Here is a 17,215-nt window from a genome sequence, read left to right on the forward strand (position 1 = left end):
AACGCCACCTCTAGCGCCGATTTCAGCGAAGGGAAGGGATAGGGATGTTTTCTTTTTCCGAAAAAACCCATGAGTTTCTTTTTTCTTAGACCGCGGCCCTATATTTAGAATCGCGCTGGTCTTGGCCATACAATGAGGGATCTAATAGCTATTATTATATAGATAGAGGACTTTTTTGCAAAACGCCACCTCCAGCGCCGGGCGACGTGGATATCACCGGAAGCGAACACGCCAGCCAAAAAAGCCCCGGAGCGCTGTGGTGGCTCCATTTCGCGGTCCCCTTTAATCTCTCCGATATGAATACAAATTTTTAAAAGAAATTATATATTCTCAATTTTTTTTTTTGGCCACCATCACACCGATCGATCGATCAAACTTGATCGATATTCTGAATCATATTGGCAACACCGGAGCTCGTGCAGCGCGTCTTGCAGCAGCGAGTTGTGGTGGGACGCTAGCTCGTTGATCCCTCTCAGGCACCCCGTCCGCGCGTCGTAGTCCGCCGGGCCGGCGCGGCCGTAGAACGACGTCAGCGCCGGCGGCGAGCAGCCTGACGGGATCATCCCGGGGACCACGATGCTCTTCGCCCCGTGCTTCATCAGCCTCTGTTTGAAGAACAACAAAGAGAGATTGGTAGATTAGTTGCTAATTTACCCTGGTCTGATTGTCTGATCATGCTGATAAGTACTCCCTTCATCTAAAATCATAAGAAATATTTCTTTTACTAAAAAAATCAACTTATCCCTATATAACAAAACTAAAGAAATATATGTACGTATGCAATCAATAAATTACTTGGATTCTAGTCAACAATTAACTTTGCATATGAAGATTATAAATATGACCATCTTTTCAGAAAATCAAAAAAAATATATACTTAACACTTTTAGATAGAATGAGTATTAGTGAGAGTATTAGGTGCTTGCCACGATGGCCATGGAGATGGTCTTGACGACGAGAGGAACGAGCGATCTGGTTTGCCGCACGCTACGTTTTTTCAAGAACAAGAAGTAGTCGTTAACCCCGAATTCGCCCACGAAAAAGAGGGATCCCCCAAAGAATTCCTCGCATTCTGCAGCACGCTTGGCGTGCCATCCTCATCCGTGCTCTAATCTCTCAATAATCCCGGTTGATTAGCATGTACTAATGCGACACAGAGTGGTTAAATTAATTAACCTTGGGCCGTGCCGCACAGCGAGGGCATCAGCGACTCGAACCACGCGAGCTGCACGTCGAGGCTGGTGTTGAGGGGGAACTTGCTGCCGGCGCCGGGGATGTCCCTGTCGTGGAAGAAGCCGGCGTCCAGCGCGGTGGCGCCGGCGACGGCGAAGTTGGCGCCGCCGCCGAAGCTGCCGCCGTGAGCCAGGTACGGCGGCACGAACGGCAGACCGAGGCCGGCAGCTGCAGTCAGGCAGGCGGATTGATCACTCACTCAAGCAAAGTTCAGTGATGGATACCCTATTCGACGGCGGCGATGGGCGGCGGCGGCGACGTTACCGATGAGGTCGAGGATGAGCCGGCCGTCGCTGCTGCGGCCGGTGGGGTGGCCGAAGAAGGTCTCGCCGTAGGGAGGACGCATGACGTTGGAGGGGAGGGGGTACCACGCGTAGGCCACCGGCTTGTTGCCGGTGTCGGCGAAGGAGTCGCCGAAGTTGAAGATGGAGTGGTAGCGCCGGTGGCCGCCGGCGGAGAGGGAGGCCGACGCGGCCGCCGCCGCCGCCGCGGCCTCCGACGACGCGAGCAGCAGCAGCAGGTGCAGCGACGTGGCGGCGCACGGCAAGTAGCTGCCCATCTTGACTGACACAGTGACACTGCACCGGCGGCTGCAAAGCTTGTCTTTTAAGATAAAGGTTAATAGTATAGCCAACTATTAGCTCCAATTCATCTATAGCCAATCTAATAGCCAATTCATACAATAGTTGCTTACTATACTATTAGCATATGGTCCCACTGTCATACACACATTGTGTATTGGAGTCCGTACTGCAGCTGGCTACAGATTTGTAACCCGCTGCTCTTCTCTCTCATCTTTTATCTTATTAAAATATGTTTGCAGTTGGCTTATAGCCTGCTATTGTACCTGCTCTAATAGCAAGCTATAAACCAGCTATAAACATATTTTAAAGAGATAAAGGAAGAGAGAGAGAGGAGCAGCGGACTACAGATCTGTAGCCAGCTGCAGCACAGACTCCAAAACGTAATGTGGTATGATATGTGAGACCATGTATTAATAGTATATAAAGCAACTATTGTATGAATTGGCTATTATATTAGCTATAGATGATTTGAAGCTAGTAGTTGGCTATACTATTAAACTTGCTCTAACAAGGAAAAAGGGAATGATTCTGGCAAGTTAAACATTGACTTGGCGTCAATGGTTTCTGAGATCTGCAAGCAGGGTTGAAGAAGTTAATAATACTATCCAAGAATAATTCAGAGAGCAGGTGCTGTTCTTTGCTTACAGATCAGCAGTGAGCAAATGCTGAATAAGCAAGCTCTGTCCACAAGGCGTTACAATTTTGTAACATGTAATCTCTTACGACAAAAGAATCATCATCATGCAGGCAAGCAGTACTGTCAAAACACAGGATTCATTCCCCTAGTTCCCTACCTGGTAAGACAAACAACATGATAAACTAGGGGGCAGCTTCCAACGAGTGAGGTTCAGTGAGCGGCAGATGAGCTCTCTGCCTTGTTCTGAACATCCACCACCGGAGTGGATGCCTCCGTCGAGGTCCGCGTCCCGGTATCGGTCCTCCGCACATCTTCAAGCATCCTCACCACGTCCGACATCTTAGGCCGCCGTTCTGGGGTCCTTGAGACGCATGCCATGGCGATCTGGAGCATCTCCACCATCTCCTCCTCGATGTTGGGGTACCTCATCAGCTCGACGTCAAACACCTCGGCAGTCCACTCCTCCCGGACAACAGATTGCACCCATCTGACAAGGTGAACAACCTCATTGCCCCCACCAGTGATCTGAACAGGTGATCTCCCGGTCAGGAGCTCAAGTATGAAGACACCAAAGCTGTAGACATCTGAACATTGCGATGCTTTCCTCGAATCTGTGACCTCTGGTGCACAATATCCCAGAGAACGGGACCTTGCGGTGATTGGGTTCATCAGCGATGCCAAGCCGAGGTCGGAGACACAGCCATATTGCTGGTTGTTCAGGAAGACATTTGAGGCCTTGATGTTGCCGTGAACAAATTTCCCATTGTTCTCAGTGTGAATGTGTGCAATCCCTCTTGCTGCTCCCAGGGCTATCCTTACCCTGGTTTCCCAGTTCAAAGGTGTTCTGTCCTCCCCTCTCTTTCCTGCGTGGGGCAAAAAGAGATGGTTACGATCTGAACATCACATTCAATTATGGGTAGAATAAATACAATTGGGTTATCTTGCTAATTTATCCTGATCCATTTCAGATGAAGAAAAACATACCAACATTACTACAGCGGATCACAGAAAAATTCATGTGTTTTTTATTTTGTTGATGAAATATTGTATCTGAATTTAGGAATTCGGTCATTTATCTGCAATAAGATGCCGCATCTAAGGAAATATATTGTAATGCTACCATTCTGGCCTTGACATGACCAGTTGACCATACCAAGCATGCCATGTGAACTTGAATTGAACTGGCTCCACATGCAAGATTGCAAGTGAATACAGCTAAGAGCAATGGTGGAGCCTTATAAAATATAAGCTTACCAATCAGCTCATTCTCAATGAGCATGGCAAGTTTAAGACAGAAATCCAAAACAAGGAATATAAATTTAGAAGGTTCTAATTTCACATGGCTGCATATAGGCACTAGAGATATTAGAACTATATACCACTTAAAGTAAAACATGAACGGGACATCAAAATTGGCCCAATTAGAAAGGTAAAGAAGTCCCGAGTGGCATATTCAGCAAGAGTGAAAGAGGATAATTCACATTTATACTGAAATAAAAGGTTAAAATCAAAGCAGACAAGAAAGTATATATAGAAAGAGAACCAAATTGACCAAATGTAAACTGGGTTTTACCCCTAAATATCGCAAGTCAAAGGTCTCAAGTTCTCAGGTAGAAAACTCAAAATAATGCAGCCCCGTACCAAGACAAGGACCTGTCGAGTATTTTGTACCCTATATACTTCACTAGTTCAATTATGAAATACATCCAAAATTGTCCACCCTACCATTCAATCAACAGAAGTTTCCTGCCTCTAATTAAACAAGTATAGCTAACTTATCTAACTTCCATCACCTTCCCAAAAGACAAGCAACCTCATATATCTAAGCCATCACATTACAAATCATTTTCCTTCTGAATTACGACATCTCAATTTTTCTTCTAACTTATCGTGGCACCTTCTAAATCCTAGAAAAGCAGGTTCTTGAATATCACACCTATCATTATCATCGCCAGTTAACAATTAGACCTATTGACCGAGAATGACATCAATAAAATACAACAGTAAATTAATTGCAATGTACAATTTAGCATTGATATGATGATTGTGACATCCAGGATTGTTATGAGAAGTGAACCTGGGGGGTTTGAGGTTTCCCCTCCGGTTAGAAAATGACAGCAAGAACAAGAGCAAGAGCCATACCGTGAAGCATGTTGGATACGCTTCCCCGGCTATAGAAATCGTAGACAAGCAGCTTCTCGTCCTTGGAGTAGTAGTATGCCCGGAGCTCCGCCACATTGGCATGCCGAATCCGGCCGACGAGCTCCATCTGCTGCTCGAAGTCGCGGCGCCCGGCGCTCACCTCCTTGAGCCTCTTCACCACCACCGTGGTGGCGTCCTCCAGCACCGCCCGGTACGCCGTGCCGAACGCGCCCTTCCCAAGAACCTCGGCGGAAGCGCGGAGCAGGTCCTCCAAATCGAACGCCAATGCCGGGCCCTCGAAGAACACGATCCGGTTCCCGTCCCCGGCCTTGCCTATCACCGCCTTGGACTCCGGCGACTCCCTCCCCTTCTTCTCCCCGCTCTTGCCGGACACGACGCGGCTCACCTCCTCGTCGCCGCCGCCGCCGCTCCTGTTGCAGAACGCAATCAGGAAGACGGCGATGACCGCGGACACCGCGACGCACCCGCCGACGACAATGGCGAGGATGGCCGCCTGGCTGAGCCGCACCCGCCTCTTCGCCGGCGCGCCGGCCGCCGCAGGAGACCCCGAGGGCGGCGTCCCCGCTGGCGACGCCGACGCCGGCCGCGTCACGTTGTTCCCGGCGAACGCGGTGTCGTTGAACCTCAGCAACGAGGTGGGCACGGGGCCGTCGAGATGGTTGTTGGACAGATTCAAGAACTGGAGCGCCGGGAGGCCGAGGTCCGGGACGCGGCCGGAGAGGGAGTTGTTGGAGAGGTTGAGCGCGACGAGCTGGGTGAGGTTGGAGAGCGCGGCGGGGAGGGTGCCATTGAACCCGTTGAACGAGAGGTCGAGCACCTGCAGGGCCCGGAGCCGCGCGAGCTCCGGCGGGAGCGCGCCGGAGAAGGCGTTGAGCTGGAGGTGCAGCCCCGTGAGCGACGCGAGTGAGAGGAGCTCCTCCGGGAACTCGCCGGAGAGGCTGTTGGCGCGGAGGCTGAGCACCTGCAGCGCGGTGAGCCTGCCGAGCGTGCCCCGCGGCACGGGGCCGGAGAGGCCGAGGCCCGGGAGGCGGAGCGCCACGACGCGCGACCCGTCGCCGCTGCAGGTGACCCCCGTCCAGTTGCCGCAGACCCGCGGGGACGACGCCCAGTTGATGCGCCCCCTGCCGCCGCCCAGCCCCGCGAGGAAGTCGAGCAGCGCCGCCCTGTCCGCGTCCGGCTCAGCCGCGCACACCACCACCACCAGCGCCAGCGCCAGGAACGCCGCCAGGCACGGCAGCCTCGGCGGCGGCATGGCGGAAAACCAGCAGAAGCGGGGGAGAGTGCGTGTGGGTTTGGATCTGAGGAGATTGTGGTGGTGGAGATTGGAGAGGAGTCGAAGCTGCAGCGGCTGCGGCTGCGCGTGGTTGGGGAAACGTGCGCCAGGGGGGGTTCTTGCTGGGGTTGGGGTTGGTGCCGCGCGGGCGGGGCGTGGTGTTTGTTTTGCAGGATTTGTGGGGAGCGGCATGTGCGTGCGAGCGAGGAGAGGTGGGAAGGTGGTGGTGGTGGAAGGCAAAGGCGCCGCGCAGCGTGGGCGGGGGCGCGCGGTGCACGGGCCGTGTCGGCTGAACGTACGTACGATTGGGCCGGGCGGGGCGGTGCACGAGAGTACGAGACCGAGACGGGTCGGTCGCTGTGGCGCACGACGGCGCCGCGCCTGATGGCTACCGTTTTTTTTTTTTTTGGGTTGGTTTCGCGTGGTTGGCAACTGGCAAGCGCGACGCGACGGGGCAGGGCACGCCTCGCCTCGCCTCGCCTCGCCTTGCCTCGCGGGATTTTCACGTGAGCCCGATGCGTTGATAACTCATATGCCGCCCCTGGCGGCGGCGGCGGGGGCGGCAACCGGCAACGAGACTGGCACGGGATTGTGAGCGCTTCGGGCTAGAAGCCTCCTTTGCTGGCTACCATTTTTGTCACCTGGGACGTTTTGATGAGGGAGAGGTGTTTCACAGTAGTCTCTATTATCAATACAATCAATATGAACCGTTCATAATTTTTCTAATTTTTTTCACCAGATAGACCAAAGAATTGGCCAACCAAATTTTATTAGGAGAAGAAAATGAGGTTTACAAGCGTTTACAAGATTGGCCCACCAAATTTTATTACGCTGTCGAGACAGGGCGACAACCGACCCGATCATCACCCCCCCCCCCCCCCCCAAAAAAAAAAACAGAGCAGGGAGCCAACTAATCACATTCCCAGAAAATTACTGATCGCATTAACATACTCCAATTCCGTTAATCGCAGCCATGTGACCGCGACATGCTTTCACTACATGTGCCCACTTCCTGTCCATGTCCAGTGAGCAACCAACCGAAGTCCCAACGACCCTACATGTCGTTCGTTCCCCTTCCCAAAGTCAAAAGAACCAAACTTAAACGCGAAAAAAAAAACTTAACAAAGTTTGACAAATGACGAGAGCTGAAAACTGCATTAGCAAGAGCAGTAAGATCACACTACATATGACACATCCACATCAACCAACGCAAGCAGCAGCAGGAAGAAGTGGAGGGGCCTTTGGATTGGCCCGGCGGGAAAAGCGTGGCGATCTGCCATGGACTTTTGTACAAGCAAAAAAGATTGCGAGTTTGGAACCGTGATGATTGCATCCAACGGCAACTGTTCTTGGAAAGAAAGAAAAATAACACTTACGAAAAAAAAAGACGGTGAAGAAGAAGAACACCAGAAAGACAAGTGTGCCATCCCTGCAAGCTTGACTTTTACTTTTTGTCAGATCAGACAGACAAGTTTGAACCATCTATCGCCAGCAATTTGCTGCATCTCTCTGGCAGTTTCATGCTTGTGGGGCACTGACAGCATTAGCATGCAGTTTTACCACTACTCTAAAACATCATCAGGGGGGTAATCATTGTCAACGCGAAGGAATCAAGCAGCAGGAGATTTGCATGATGGATATGAAGCTGCTGGTGCTACTACTACCAAAACCAAAAAGGCTGTTAGCTCACGCTAATTGCTTTTAGCTTTAGCTTTAGAGTTCAAACAAAAGAGACGTACGGGTAATAAGCAACTAAGCACACAAACATAACAAGGCTAGCTTGTACGTACCCGTCTCTCCTCTTATTACGACTCATAGCATGATGGGTTTGCGATTGCATCATTGGCTCATCATTGAAACGAGGTTAAATCAATTCGCCGCTATAGTTAGTTTAGTCGACGCAATTAATTAAGCAGTATTTATGTGGATGCTGTTCCCAACTACTCGTAGTAGCTGCATGGAGGGACGCATTTGCATGCCATATTGCGCAGGCTGGAAACAGCAATGGTGTTTATTCCAAACGGAGCAACTGGAATACCAGCCTCGTATAAATATACGTACAGCCGTACACTGACTCACTGCTCACCGGCCGCCGTCTCCGTTTGTCGTACACAAAACTCACTGCTATATACACCCTCCATCCTAAAATAAGTTCATTTATAGGTCTCTATGGTTCAACGTCTGACTGTCAATCTTATTTAAATAATTAAAAAGGTAAAAGCCATATAAGTATTATTAATATTTTATTATCAAATAATAATAAAAATATTAACCATAATAAAAATTTTAAATAAGACGGAGAATCAAACGTTAAATATAGAAACAGTATAAATGAACTTATTTTTTATTTTGAGATGAAGGGCATACCTCCTCCTACTACTACAGTACGATAAATTAATCCATCTGATCACCATGTGCCTCTGCAATATTGTGCATTTCTGCATGCTTCCGTGTACCATACGAAGCAGTATTTGCACGCGTAGCTCTACGTATACTAGTACTCGATCTCCTCGAGATTTATGTATGGGTCGCCGTTTTCTGAAGGCTGGAGTTTTTTGTGTCCTTTTTTGCAGGGACTTCATTTGGCTGTGGATGCTGGGTAGATCGACATGGAAACGGACCACCGAGTACACCATGATTTGCAGGCACATGCGCATACGTACGTACCCTACCCCCTCATCTCATCCACCGAACCCTCGAGATTTCAATCAATTCTCGTCTACAACTTGTACCGTTTTTGTTTAATCTGTACACTGCCATACGGCTGATTAGTACCACTACCATCTCTTCTTGAAAAATAAAAAAGGCTATTGTAATAGGATATCTTGGCATCATGCTCTTGCTGCCGTGGCAACAGAAAATAAAGGCAAAGCGATGACGCTGGAGCTTGGATGTGACCAGTGATCTGCATCCGATTTCAAATCGTTTTGTATATGGGTGACTTTGAGACGTTTCTCCATCACGCATGGAGGAGCAATCAACAAAACTTTTGGCTTTTGAAGTTGTGAAGTGATTATTCCATTGTCGGCTCCTTTCCCTTGGTTTGACAGATCTGCTAAGCAGATAGGAGTAGTACAAAGGCGGGATTAGGAATCGTGTTTGACGGTTAATTCGGTCCCGCAATGTAGCTGAAGCTGCTCAACTACCATTCAGAGTCACGGATTGACAAGGAGATTTGCAACTTGCTGGCAGAGTAGCTGGGCAAGAATGCAAGATAACCTACCGGATAAAACCAAATTAAAGCTTCCGGGTAAATTAGACTTTGCCAAGCAAAATCCTCACCTCGTAGTCTCGCACAGCTCACTGCATCACTGTAAGGCAAAGGCTGGCACTGTGAACTTGAACAGTCCGTAGTCCGTACCCTTGTTCATTGCGAGAACAGTCTCAGCTTATCAGCAGCAGCAGCAGCAAAAAGCCAGCAAGGGGGGGGGGGGGGGGGGTCGCCGTCGTCGTTATCGAGCGAGATGAAAAGGCGATCGATCAGGCGAGCGAAGGGACGAATCGTGTGATGGATTGATGCAGCTGTAGTCGCCAAGGCAAGGCCAAAGCCAAAACAAGTAGCCAAACAAAAGGCAGCAGCAACACAACAGGATGCGGGACAGGACACCGGGTGGTGGGGTTTGGACTTGTCATTTCTCGCCCGTGAGAGGTATCCACGGATGCACGCGCGACATGTACAGGGGGCGCAACGCAAAGCGACGAGCCTCATCCTGCACCGCGCACTGCAAAGGATCGTGTCCTTATTTGTGCTCTTGCCATTGTTATACTATTATTACATGATGGGCTAGGGGTAATGCTGCATTTGTAAATGAAAAATGAAGGTTATTATTAACGGTTAATAACCTGCAGGAGTTGTTCCAGGATATATTTGGGCTTGACAGTGACTTGTGCATTGGCACAGCCCACACAGGTCGGCACCATCAGATGGGCCAGCATTTTGAGCCGACACTTTTGCCCGGGGGGCTAATATATACTCCTCCGTCCAACAATATAAATATATTTAAAGAATTTGAATTTTGTTAAAAAATATAAGAAACATTTTACTGCTAACTACCATTCCATCCCATTCACCCCTCATTTAATGAGATATATGTTAAAGTTTTTTCTTCTCAACCTTAATCTCAGTTAAATAACATAGAAATGTTTATATTGTTGGATGGATGGACAGTTCAGACAGCTAATAGTAAAGCACTGTAGTAGTCCGAAAGAGTGGTTAATGTGCAAATGAAGTTATACTTATGCAAGACTTCAACCACAACATAATCCCATTACAAAGAATTGACAACAATGGAACATAGTTCAGACTAAACAGAGTTCAAAGACAGCTACATAGCCGAATACTACAAAACAAATAGAATAGAGTGATACAGATCAAGGTCAAGAAACACGCAATAAAAACTACTAGCAACTGAAGAGATCCAATATCAAACTTCCACAGAATATAAATCACTATCATAACCGTCCATCAGGTTTTGAAAGGAAGCCGGGATAGGAGGCAATTCAACGCCGACAATACCTTCCAACATGTGAATAACTTGCCTCATTGATGGCCTGTGGATCTCATCATCCTGGATGCACCAACAAGCAACTCGGCAGGCAACATCCAGCTCCTTCAAACTCGCATTTCCTTCCAGCCTGTCATCAAGCAAGCATAAAACATCTCCTTCGTTCACTTTAGCAGCAGCATAAAGGGGGAAATATCGATGGTTTCCATGTTGAATTTTCTCCGTACTCCTCCGCCCTGATATTATTTCGAAGAGCAGGACACCAAAACTATAGACGTCTGCCTTGTAGGTAATAGGCTGTCCAGATATCCACTCTGGTGCAAGATAGCCAATGGTTCCTCGGATACTGGTGAGTACCGCGCTGAATTCCCGTCCAAGAAGCTTTGCCATACCAAAATCTGCAATTTTGGGGCATAACTCCGCATCAAGTAGTATATTTTCAGGCTTAATGTCACAATGTATGATGGAGTCCCTGCATTCCTCGTGCAGGTAGGCCAAACCTCTAGCAATACCAATGACAATCCGATGGCGAAGATTCCAACTTAATACCCTTGAGGTTTCTGAAAAGAGATGAGAATCCAAAGAACCGTTTGGCATATACTCATAGACTAGCAACCTTCTAGTCCCTCCAGTACAGAATCCCAAAAGACGGACAAGATTAGTATGTTGGATCATCCCAACAGTCTGCACCTCTGTCCGGAATTGCTTCTCTGTGTGCCCTAGGCCTTTGAGCTTCTTCACAGCAACAATCGTTGAACCTGCAATTGTTCCCTTGAAAACACTTCCAAAGCTTCCTTCCCCCAGTTTGTCAGAGAGGTTTCTTGTAGCTTTCTTGACCTGTGCATAAGAGTACACTGCAAGAAAACCTTCCATTTTTGCCTGGCTTGCAACACATGAGGATCTCTTCTTGTATATCAAGAGAAGCATCAACATGACAAGAATAACCGCTATTGACCCAAAAATTAGTATGAAAACCAGTATGTGCAGCCTGCTTTTATTTGGAGAACCTATACGCATATAAATCTCGGTGTATGGAGGGTTATCAGCTAAAGTCAAATTAAGCAACATGCTGTGCCATATCTTGCAGCCAGAATGATATGAGTATGCTGCGCAGAAGCATTCGCTTAGACAGGCAGCTTGACATTCTTCACTAGTTGCTGCCGTCACATTCTGAGGATTGTCAGGAAAGCCCTGCAAGTTGTCTAACAAAACAAACGAGTCGGTGGAAACAGCACCTTGACAGTTTGAGGGGGTAATTCTAGAGCAGCCACTAACAAAATGTCCAAGCTCCCATTCACTTGGCTCCGTTGGACTGAAACCATCAATGCATTTGCATGTTCCTGTGCTTGTGCACACCACAGTGAAAAGCACTAACTTTGCAGCTGGAAGGGTAGCTCCACACAGGTTGCCAACCACTACTTGTTGCATTATTTATCCACTTCAACAAACTGACTTGCCCCAGATGCAATTTCATGAATTCAATTTCATTTGGAATTTCTGGATCATTTAATCGTACCAAACTGCCATTTTCTTCATAGGTAACCATCCAATCTGGAAATGTTCCAAGATAGTCATGCCCATCAATGAACATGATAAATCCCCTCTTCCTACTTTGGTCAATCATGAGGGTACAATTATAAGGAGGCTTGTACAGGGTAAGCAAGATGTTGGCTCCGATGACCATATCCAATCCAAGCCATGCTCCTGGGAGCAGTGCATCAGCTGGGTGATCAAAGCTCTGCCATACGACCATAGAAGAGTTGAGCTGATCTCTTACTACAAAGTTTCCAGTATTAAGGATAACTGCCACAGCAGTGTCTGATGCATTTTTCATTGAATTTGAGGTCCATAGAACAGAGCCAAGCTCCTCAATATAAAGTTCACCGGCATCGATATACAATGTTGCATTAAGGAAGTTAGTAATGGGAATCCTGTTTCCCAGCCAGAAGTTTACTGGATTGCTGCTTGTAATGTTCTTGTATCGTATGCCGAGGTAGTGCTTTGTACCACTTGGGGAGAAAAAACCCAACTCAAAAATGCCATTTTCTGATACTAAGGTTTCACTGCCTGAGAGAGGTTGGCCAGGAAAAAGGGTATTTGATGCACTTGCAGCATGGCTACCCAGAAATAATATAATCAAGTTGAGGATCATTGCAGCAGAGAGGGCAGATAAAGAATGTTTGCAGTTCAGTTCCTATGTGAAAGCACTATCTCTGAAGAGGAGACAGGAATACATAAGGACATGAGCAACATGAACATACTGAACAAACGAAATTGCAATAAGGATAGATACCTTGAGTAACGATTGAAGAATATTCATGCTGCTCCCGTTTCCATCATAGCCTGTGCACTTCGCCGTTTACAGTGGAGACTAGATTTGTTTAGAAACAGGAAGAAGAATGTGTTTGCCACCGAGATATTTCTTTTGCACTAAAACTGATGAAGACAGTCAACTATCTAACAGTCACATACTGTACCAAACTGGTCAAGCACCTTTATCTCAAAAATGCTATATATAAAAATAAAAAAACGATGTCTTTTCCAGCTTTTCTTTTCATCGATTGTACTATCACTGCTATAAAACCGGCCCCGATAGCACGCTGAGAACCAAACGTGGAAGAAACGTCATAGGAGATCCAAACACGATGACGACACCGAGGAACGATATTTGTTAACGAGGTTCAGCCGAAACCTACATCCCCGGGGCACTAATTACGGGCGCTTCTCCCCGATCCAGCATATTACAGCGTATTAGAGTTACAACGACTCATGGCCGGACGCCACTGGCAGCCGCTCCCTCTCGCAATACTAAGTCGCCATGTGCGGTTACAGCAGGTCCGCCCCTCTATTTAAGAGAGGTTCTAGGATAGAGTCTGACTCTTACTCTAGTCATAACACCTAGTACAACTCCAAGTCCTAAACTGTAACTGACTTTGTACACATATTCGACACAAACTCTAATAATCACTTTCCAAGTTAGGGAAATGGCCATTCGGTTGGACAGCTACTGTTTTGATCCACATGTGCTTGCTACGATCAGTGATGTACTTTCAGCACTGGCATGCAGACGATGTCATGAATAGAAGTACAAAAGTGCATGCATCCTGAAACAAGAAGGGATTTCCTCTGGAAAAGGAAACCCTTAAGGGAGAGAATATGTGGTGTTAACAAGAGATTTGTCACTACGGGAAGAATTATTGGCCAATTTTAGCATCTTAGGAATTTAAATCAACATAAGGAAGGAAAATGGAACGAGCAGACCATTCTTACTCGATAGGTAGACCGTTTCTGACTTTATGAGACATTTGCATCCCACAACCCAACATGATCTGTTCCAAGTACCATTGACTTGATATGATCCAAGACTGGCCTAACATTTTTTATCTGGTCAGAATTATAGTTCATGGTCCACCAACGTTAGCAGCTTCCAATAAAAATGGAGCATATCATGAATGAACAACATATAGTGGTACATTACTAGCACAAACGAAAACATTGGGAAAATTCACATAGAGGTAGGATAAGATGCAAACAGTCTATGCTAATTTAATGCAAAATTCTGTGATCTTCAATGATGCAAGATATGCATTGTTGAACTGTATGCAATGTTTCATTCCACTTGAATGTAAAGTTTTCCATGTTAACAATGAAAGGAGTGCATGAAAACAAGAGAAACTGTCACAGTGCTGACTTGGTAGCAAGATATTCGAATTAAAAAATGGTTTTATCTGCCAGAAATAAAAGACTCAGAATTCTGGCAGTTGGTAGTAGTTTTGGTAAATACACACCAAACAGTTAGGCCTGGTAATTTTGATAGTGCAGCATCACCTAGATCTGCACTGATCTTTAAACATAAACTAGGGTGTGCCTTCTTTGTTCAGTTGCCGTTGTAGGTCCGCATGTGAGGAAACACGACGAGTTTTCAAAAAGAAAGAAAACAGTGGTAGTTGAAAGATAACAATATCAGGATGCTTATATTGGAATGCACAAAACTTAACCAAAAGTGGAGACACCGAACTATGTCATTGACTAGCATGAAACAAAAGAATCAACATGGACAAACAAGCTTCATCAGATAGCACACACCATAACCTTTTCCTAACTAGCTTTATCATGCACCCTTAGCAGAAAAAACTTTGCTGTTTTTTAAGCCTTGTGGTTTTCTTGACTTTTATATAGCTTTTAGTCAAACTTTTTAATATATGAAGTATGAATACCACCAGTGTCTGTTCCAAATGACAGTTGGTTAAGTTCTTACTTTGCTTTTAGCAAACGTTAGTTATTTGCATAAACAGGGATTGGACCCAGTTCCTTCACATTGGCAGGGATTTTAGTTTAAAAAATCACAACAATCCTGAAAGGAAAGGATTTGACCTAATCCCCATCGACTGATAGTCAAACAAGTGATAGTGAGTTACTAGCACTTTTCATTCCTCTACTTCCAGATCATGTATATTGTATGCATAAGCCACTTGTGTTGAAGATTTTATAGTGCAAAAACTTCTCAGTTAAACTATGCGTCAGCCAGTAATCTATTTCTAATAATTGACCTTCGACAATGGAAGCTAGAAAAGAGTGCATATATCATGAACAGTGCTCATGTGCCTGATGACTAACGATGATCTTAAAATTGATGATAGAACTGCTCTAACCTTCCTGTTTTTGCTCGTTCAGAATGGAGTTTGCGTTAATCCTTCAATTGATGGCTCCTGTTTCAGCTCCTCATCAGTGCATCCTGCTAAAAAAGACCACTTTACTGGACAAATTAAAACAGTACACCCAGAAAAGGTCACTTTAACTTTAACTTATGAAGCAGTGGAACTTGGAAGTGTACAGATGCCAAATCCAAGCATACAGCCAAAGAAGCATAAAATTTAGATTATTATAAGTGGCTCAAAATGTGCGGATAAGGTGCCGAATTAATTAGTTTGCCATTGTCAACTCAAGTAGCCCCCCATGGACCCATAAAGCCACATGACTCTTCGCTGCTTTTCTTGGGTCAAACATTTCATGACTGATCGTCTGTTCTTCCCTTCCCCTTAATCCGGCTTTCACATTCTTGCATCACTTTCCCCTGCTATATATATATGGTCAGTATATATCCACAATTCCACATAGAAAGGTCAGTGATCAAATCAAACTTGACAAGACTGATAATGAGTTGATATAGTTACTAGTGCAGCTGATTCCTGCCAACATCAACCCTTAATGTGGCTTTCACATTCTTGTGTCACTTTCCTTGCTATATATATATGGTCAGTATATATCCACAATTCCACATAGAAAGGTTAGTGATCAAATCAAACTCGACAAGCTTGATAATGAGTTGATAACTAGTACAGCTGATTCCTGACTACATCAACCCACAATTGAGCCAGTAAATTGCCCATGTGGATTTAAGCCGTTTAGATATTCGCCCTGCACTAGTTTTCATTCGTCGTTGGTTTCTGTTTTTTTTATACGCTTGGTTAAGATATTAATAAGTGCAAAGATTTTGCAAATTAGCTTGTTCTGCGAGGAACTACAACCTTAGAGAAGAATAATTAGAGAACAGGTATGCAGTTTGCATCCGGCGTCCCTAGGAGTGCAGATGCAAACGAACCTTAGGGTTGCGGGGGCCTGACGACGAACATCCCGACATGCCGTCGCCCTCGTCCGCACCGTATCGTCGGCAGCCGCCGCCTCCTCCACGCGCGGCTGCTCGCCGTCGACCGTCCCCCGCCCGCAGTGCGCTGGACCGCGCCGGCCGGCCGGCCGGCTGGCATCGGACACCCACGCGGCGCCGGCGCGGGTTTCCCCATCCATCCGCCGTCTCCCCCTCCGGAAGTGATTACGTTGTCGGCTCCTTTCCCTTGGTTTGACAGGCACAGTGCAAAGGCGGAATTAGGAGTCGTGTGCTAATGACGGATTAATTATATTTAATAAATTTATCTCACGGTTTTTAAGTGAGTTTTAGTTTTTTTCATTCGTATCAGAAAATCCCTTCCGACATCCAGTTAAACGTCTGATGTGGCACCTAAAATTTTTTTTTTCACGAAAAAAGAGGTGTGTTTAGTTTACACCAAACTTCCCCGTAACTCCCAACGTTCCATCACATCTAAAACTTTCCTACACACATAAACTACCAAACTTTTTTTCCAAACAACCAACTTTCTCCAAACTTCTCGCTAACTTCATAAACTAACAATTTTGCTATATATTTGTCGACAAATTTTCCCCCAAAAATTTGACAGATATAATTACAGTACAATCGTAATATAATTACACTGTAACTTGCATGTCATTACACTGTAACTATAATGTAACTTGTACGTAACTTTCAAAAATCTCTCCGTAACATGTTATTTGGGTCAAATGGAAGTCGTGGGAATAAATCTTTTCACATATGTGTGTGCTGTGATTTTTTTTCTTCCTCACCATAACAAATCTTGTATTTCCACTGTTTCACAATGTAAGTCATTCTAGCATTTCCCACATACATATTGATGTTTATGAATCTAGACATATATATCTATCTGGATTCATTAACATCAATATGAATGTGGGAAATGTTAGAATAACTTACATTGTGAAACGGAGGGAGTAATAAATTTAAAGATTCAAAATTACGTGAAACTTACATACAAGTTATACTGTAGTTACATGCAAGTTACAATGTAATTACACTACGATTGTACTATAATTACATCTGTTAAATTTTTAGAAGAAAATTTGTCAACAAATGTATAGGTGGTCCCTAAACTAAACACAACCAAGGCCTAAATAGCCAAGGCAACAGGACACGGGGCAACTTTGGGGCATTAACCTCTTGTGCTCTTGC

The 17,215-nt window shown here is 46.0% G+C and overlaps 2 protein-coding genes and 1 pseudogene across 3 annotated transcripts; all 3 read right to left on the minus strand.

The window, feature by feature from the left end:
* Positions 1-133: 133 nt before the first annotated feature.
* On the minus strand, positions 134-1,813 carry LOC107277076 (GDSL esterase/lipase At1g31550). 2 transcript variants are annotated; one of them, XM_066303794.1, is made up of 4 exons: positions 1,498-1,813; positions 1,177-1,401; positions 927-987; positions 134-605 (listed from the first exon to the last, which is right to left on the minus strand). In XM_066303794.1, coding segments are annotated over exons 1-4 (582 nt in total). In that variant the 5' UTR covers positions 1,793-1,813; the 3' UTR covers positions 134-604. The 2 variants fall into 2 exon arrangements, with proteins under 2 accessions (XP_066159891.1, XP_025879791.1); XM_026024006.2 differs by lacking the exon at positions 927-987.
* A 587-nt stretch (positions 1,814-2,400) lies between these two features.
* LOC4326708 (probable inactive receptor kinase At4g23740) lies at positions 2,401-5,983 on the minus strand. Its single transcript, XM_015794018.3, has 2 exons — positions 4,597-5,983; positions 2,401-3,317 (listed from the first exon to the last, which is right to left on the minus strand). The coding sequence occupies exons 1-2, from the start codon at positions 5,867-5,869 to the stop codon at positions 2,665-2,667; spliced, it is 1,926 nt and encodes a 641-aa protein (XP_015649504.2). The 5' UTR covers positions 5,870-5,983; the 3' UTR covers positions 2,401-2,664.
* A 4,124-nt stretch (positions 5,984-10,107) lies between these two features.
* LOC136351233 (G-type lectin S-receptor-like serine/threonine-protein kinase At2g19130) lies at positions 10,108-16,254 on the minus strand (annotated as a pseudogene).
* Between the last annotated feature and the right edge of the window lie 961 nt (positions 16,255-17,215).

This window comes from Oryza sativa, chromosome 1 (genome assembly GCF_034140825.1).
Source record: "Oryza sativa Japonica Group chromosome 1, ASM3414082v1".
NCBI lineage: Eukaryota > Viridiplantae > Streptophyta > Magnoliopsida > Poales > Poaceae > Oryza > Oryza sativa.

Coding starts and splice junctions, on each gene's coding strand:
- LOC4326708 (XM_015794018.3), bottom strand. CDS start 5,869: ATGCCGCCGCCGAGGCTGCCGTGCCTGGCGGCGTTCCTGGCGCTGGCG. Junction 3,318..4,596: donor CGTATCCAACATGCTTCACG/GTATGGCTCTTG, acceptor TGCCCCACGCAG/GAAAGAGAGGGGAGGACAGA.
- LOC107277076 (XM_026024006.2), bottom strand. CDS start 1,792: ATGGGCAGCTACTTGCCGTGCGCCGCCACGTCGCTGCACCTGCTGCTG. Junction 1,402..1,497: donor GCTCATCCTCGACCTCATCG/GTAACGTCGCCG, acceptor GCCTGACTGCAG/CTGCCGGCCTCGGTCTGCCG. Junction 606..1,176: donor GCTGTGCGGCACGGCCCAAG/GTTAATTAATTT, acceptor TTCTTCAAACAG/AGGCTGATGAAGCACGGGGC.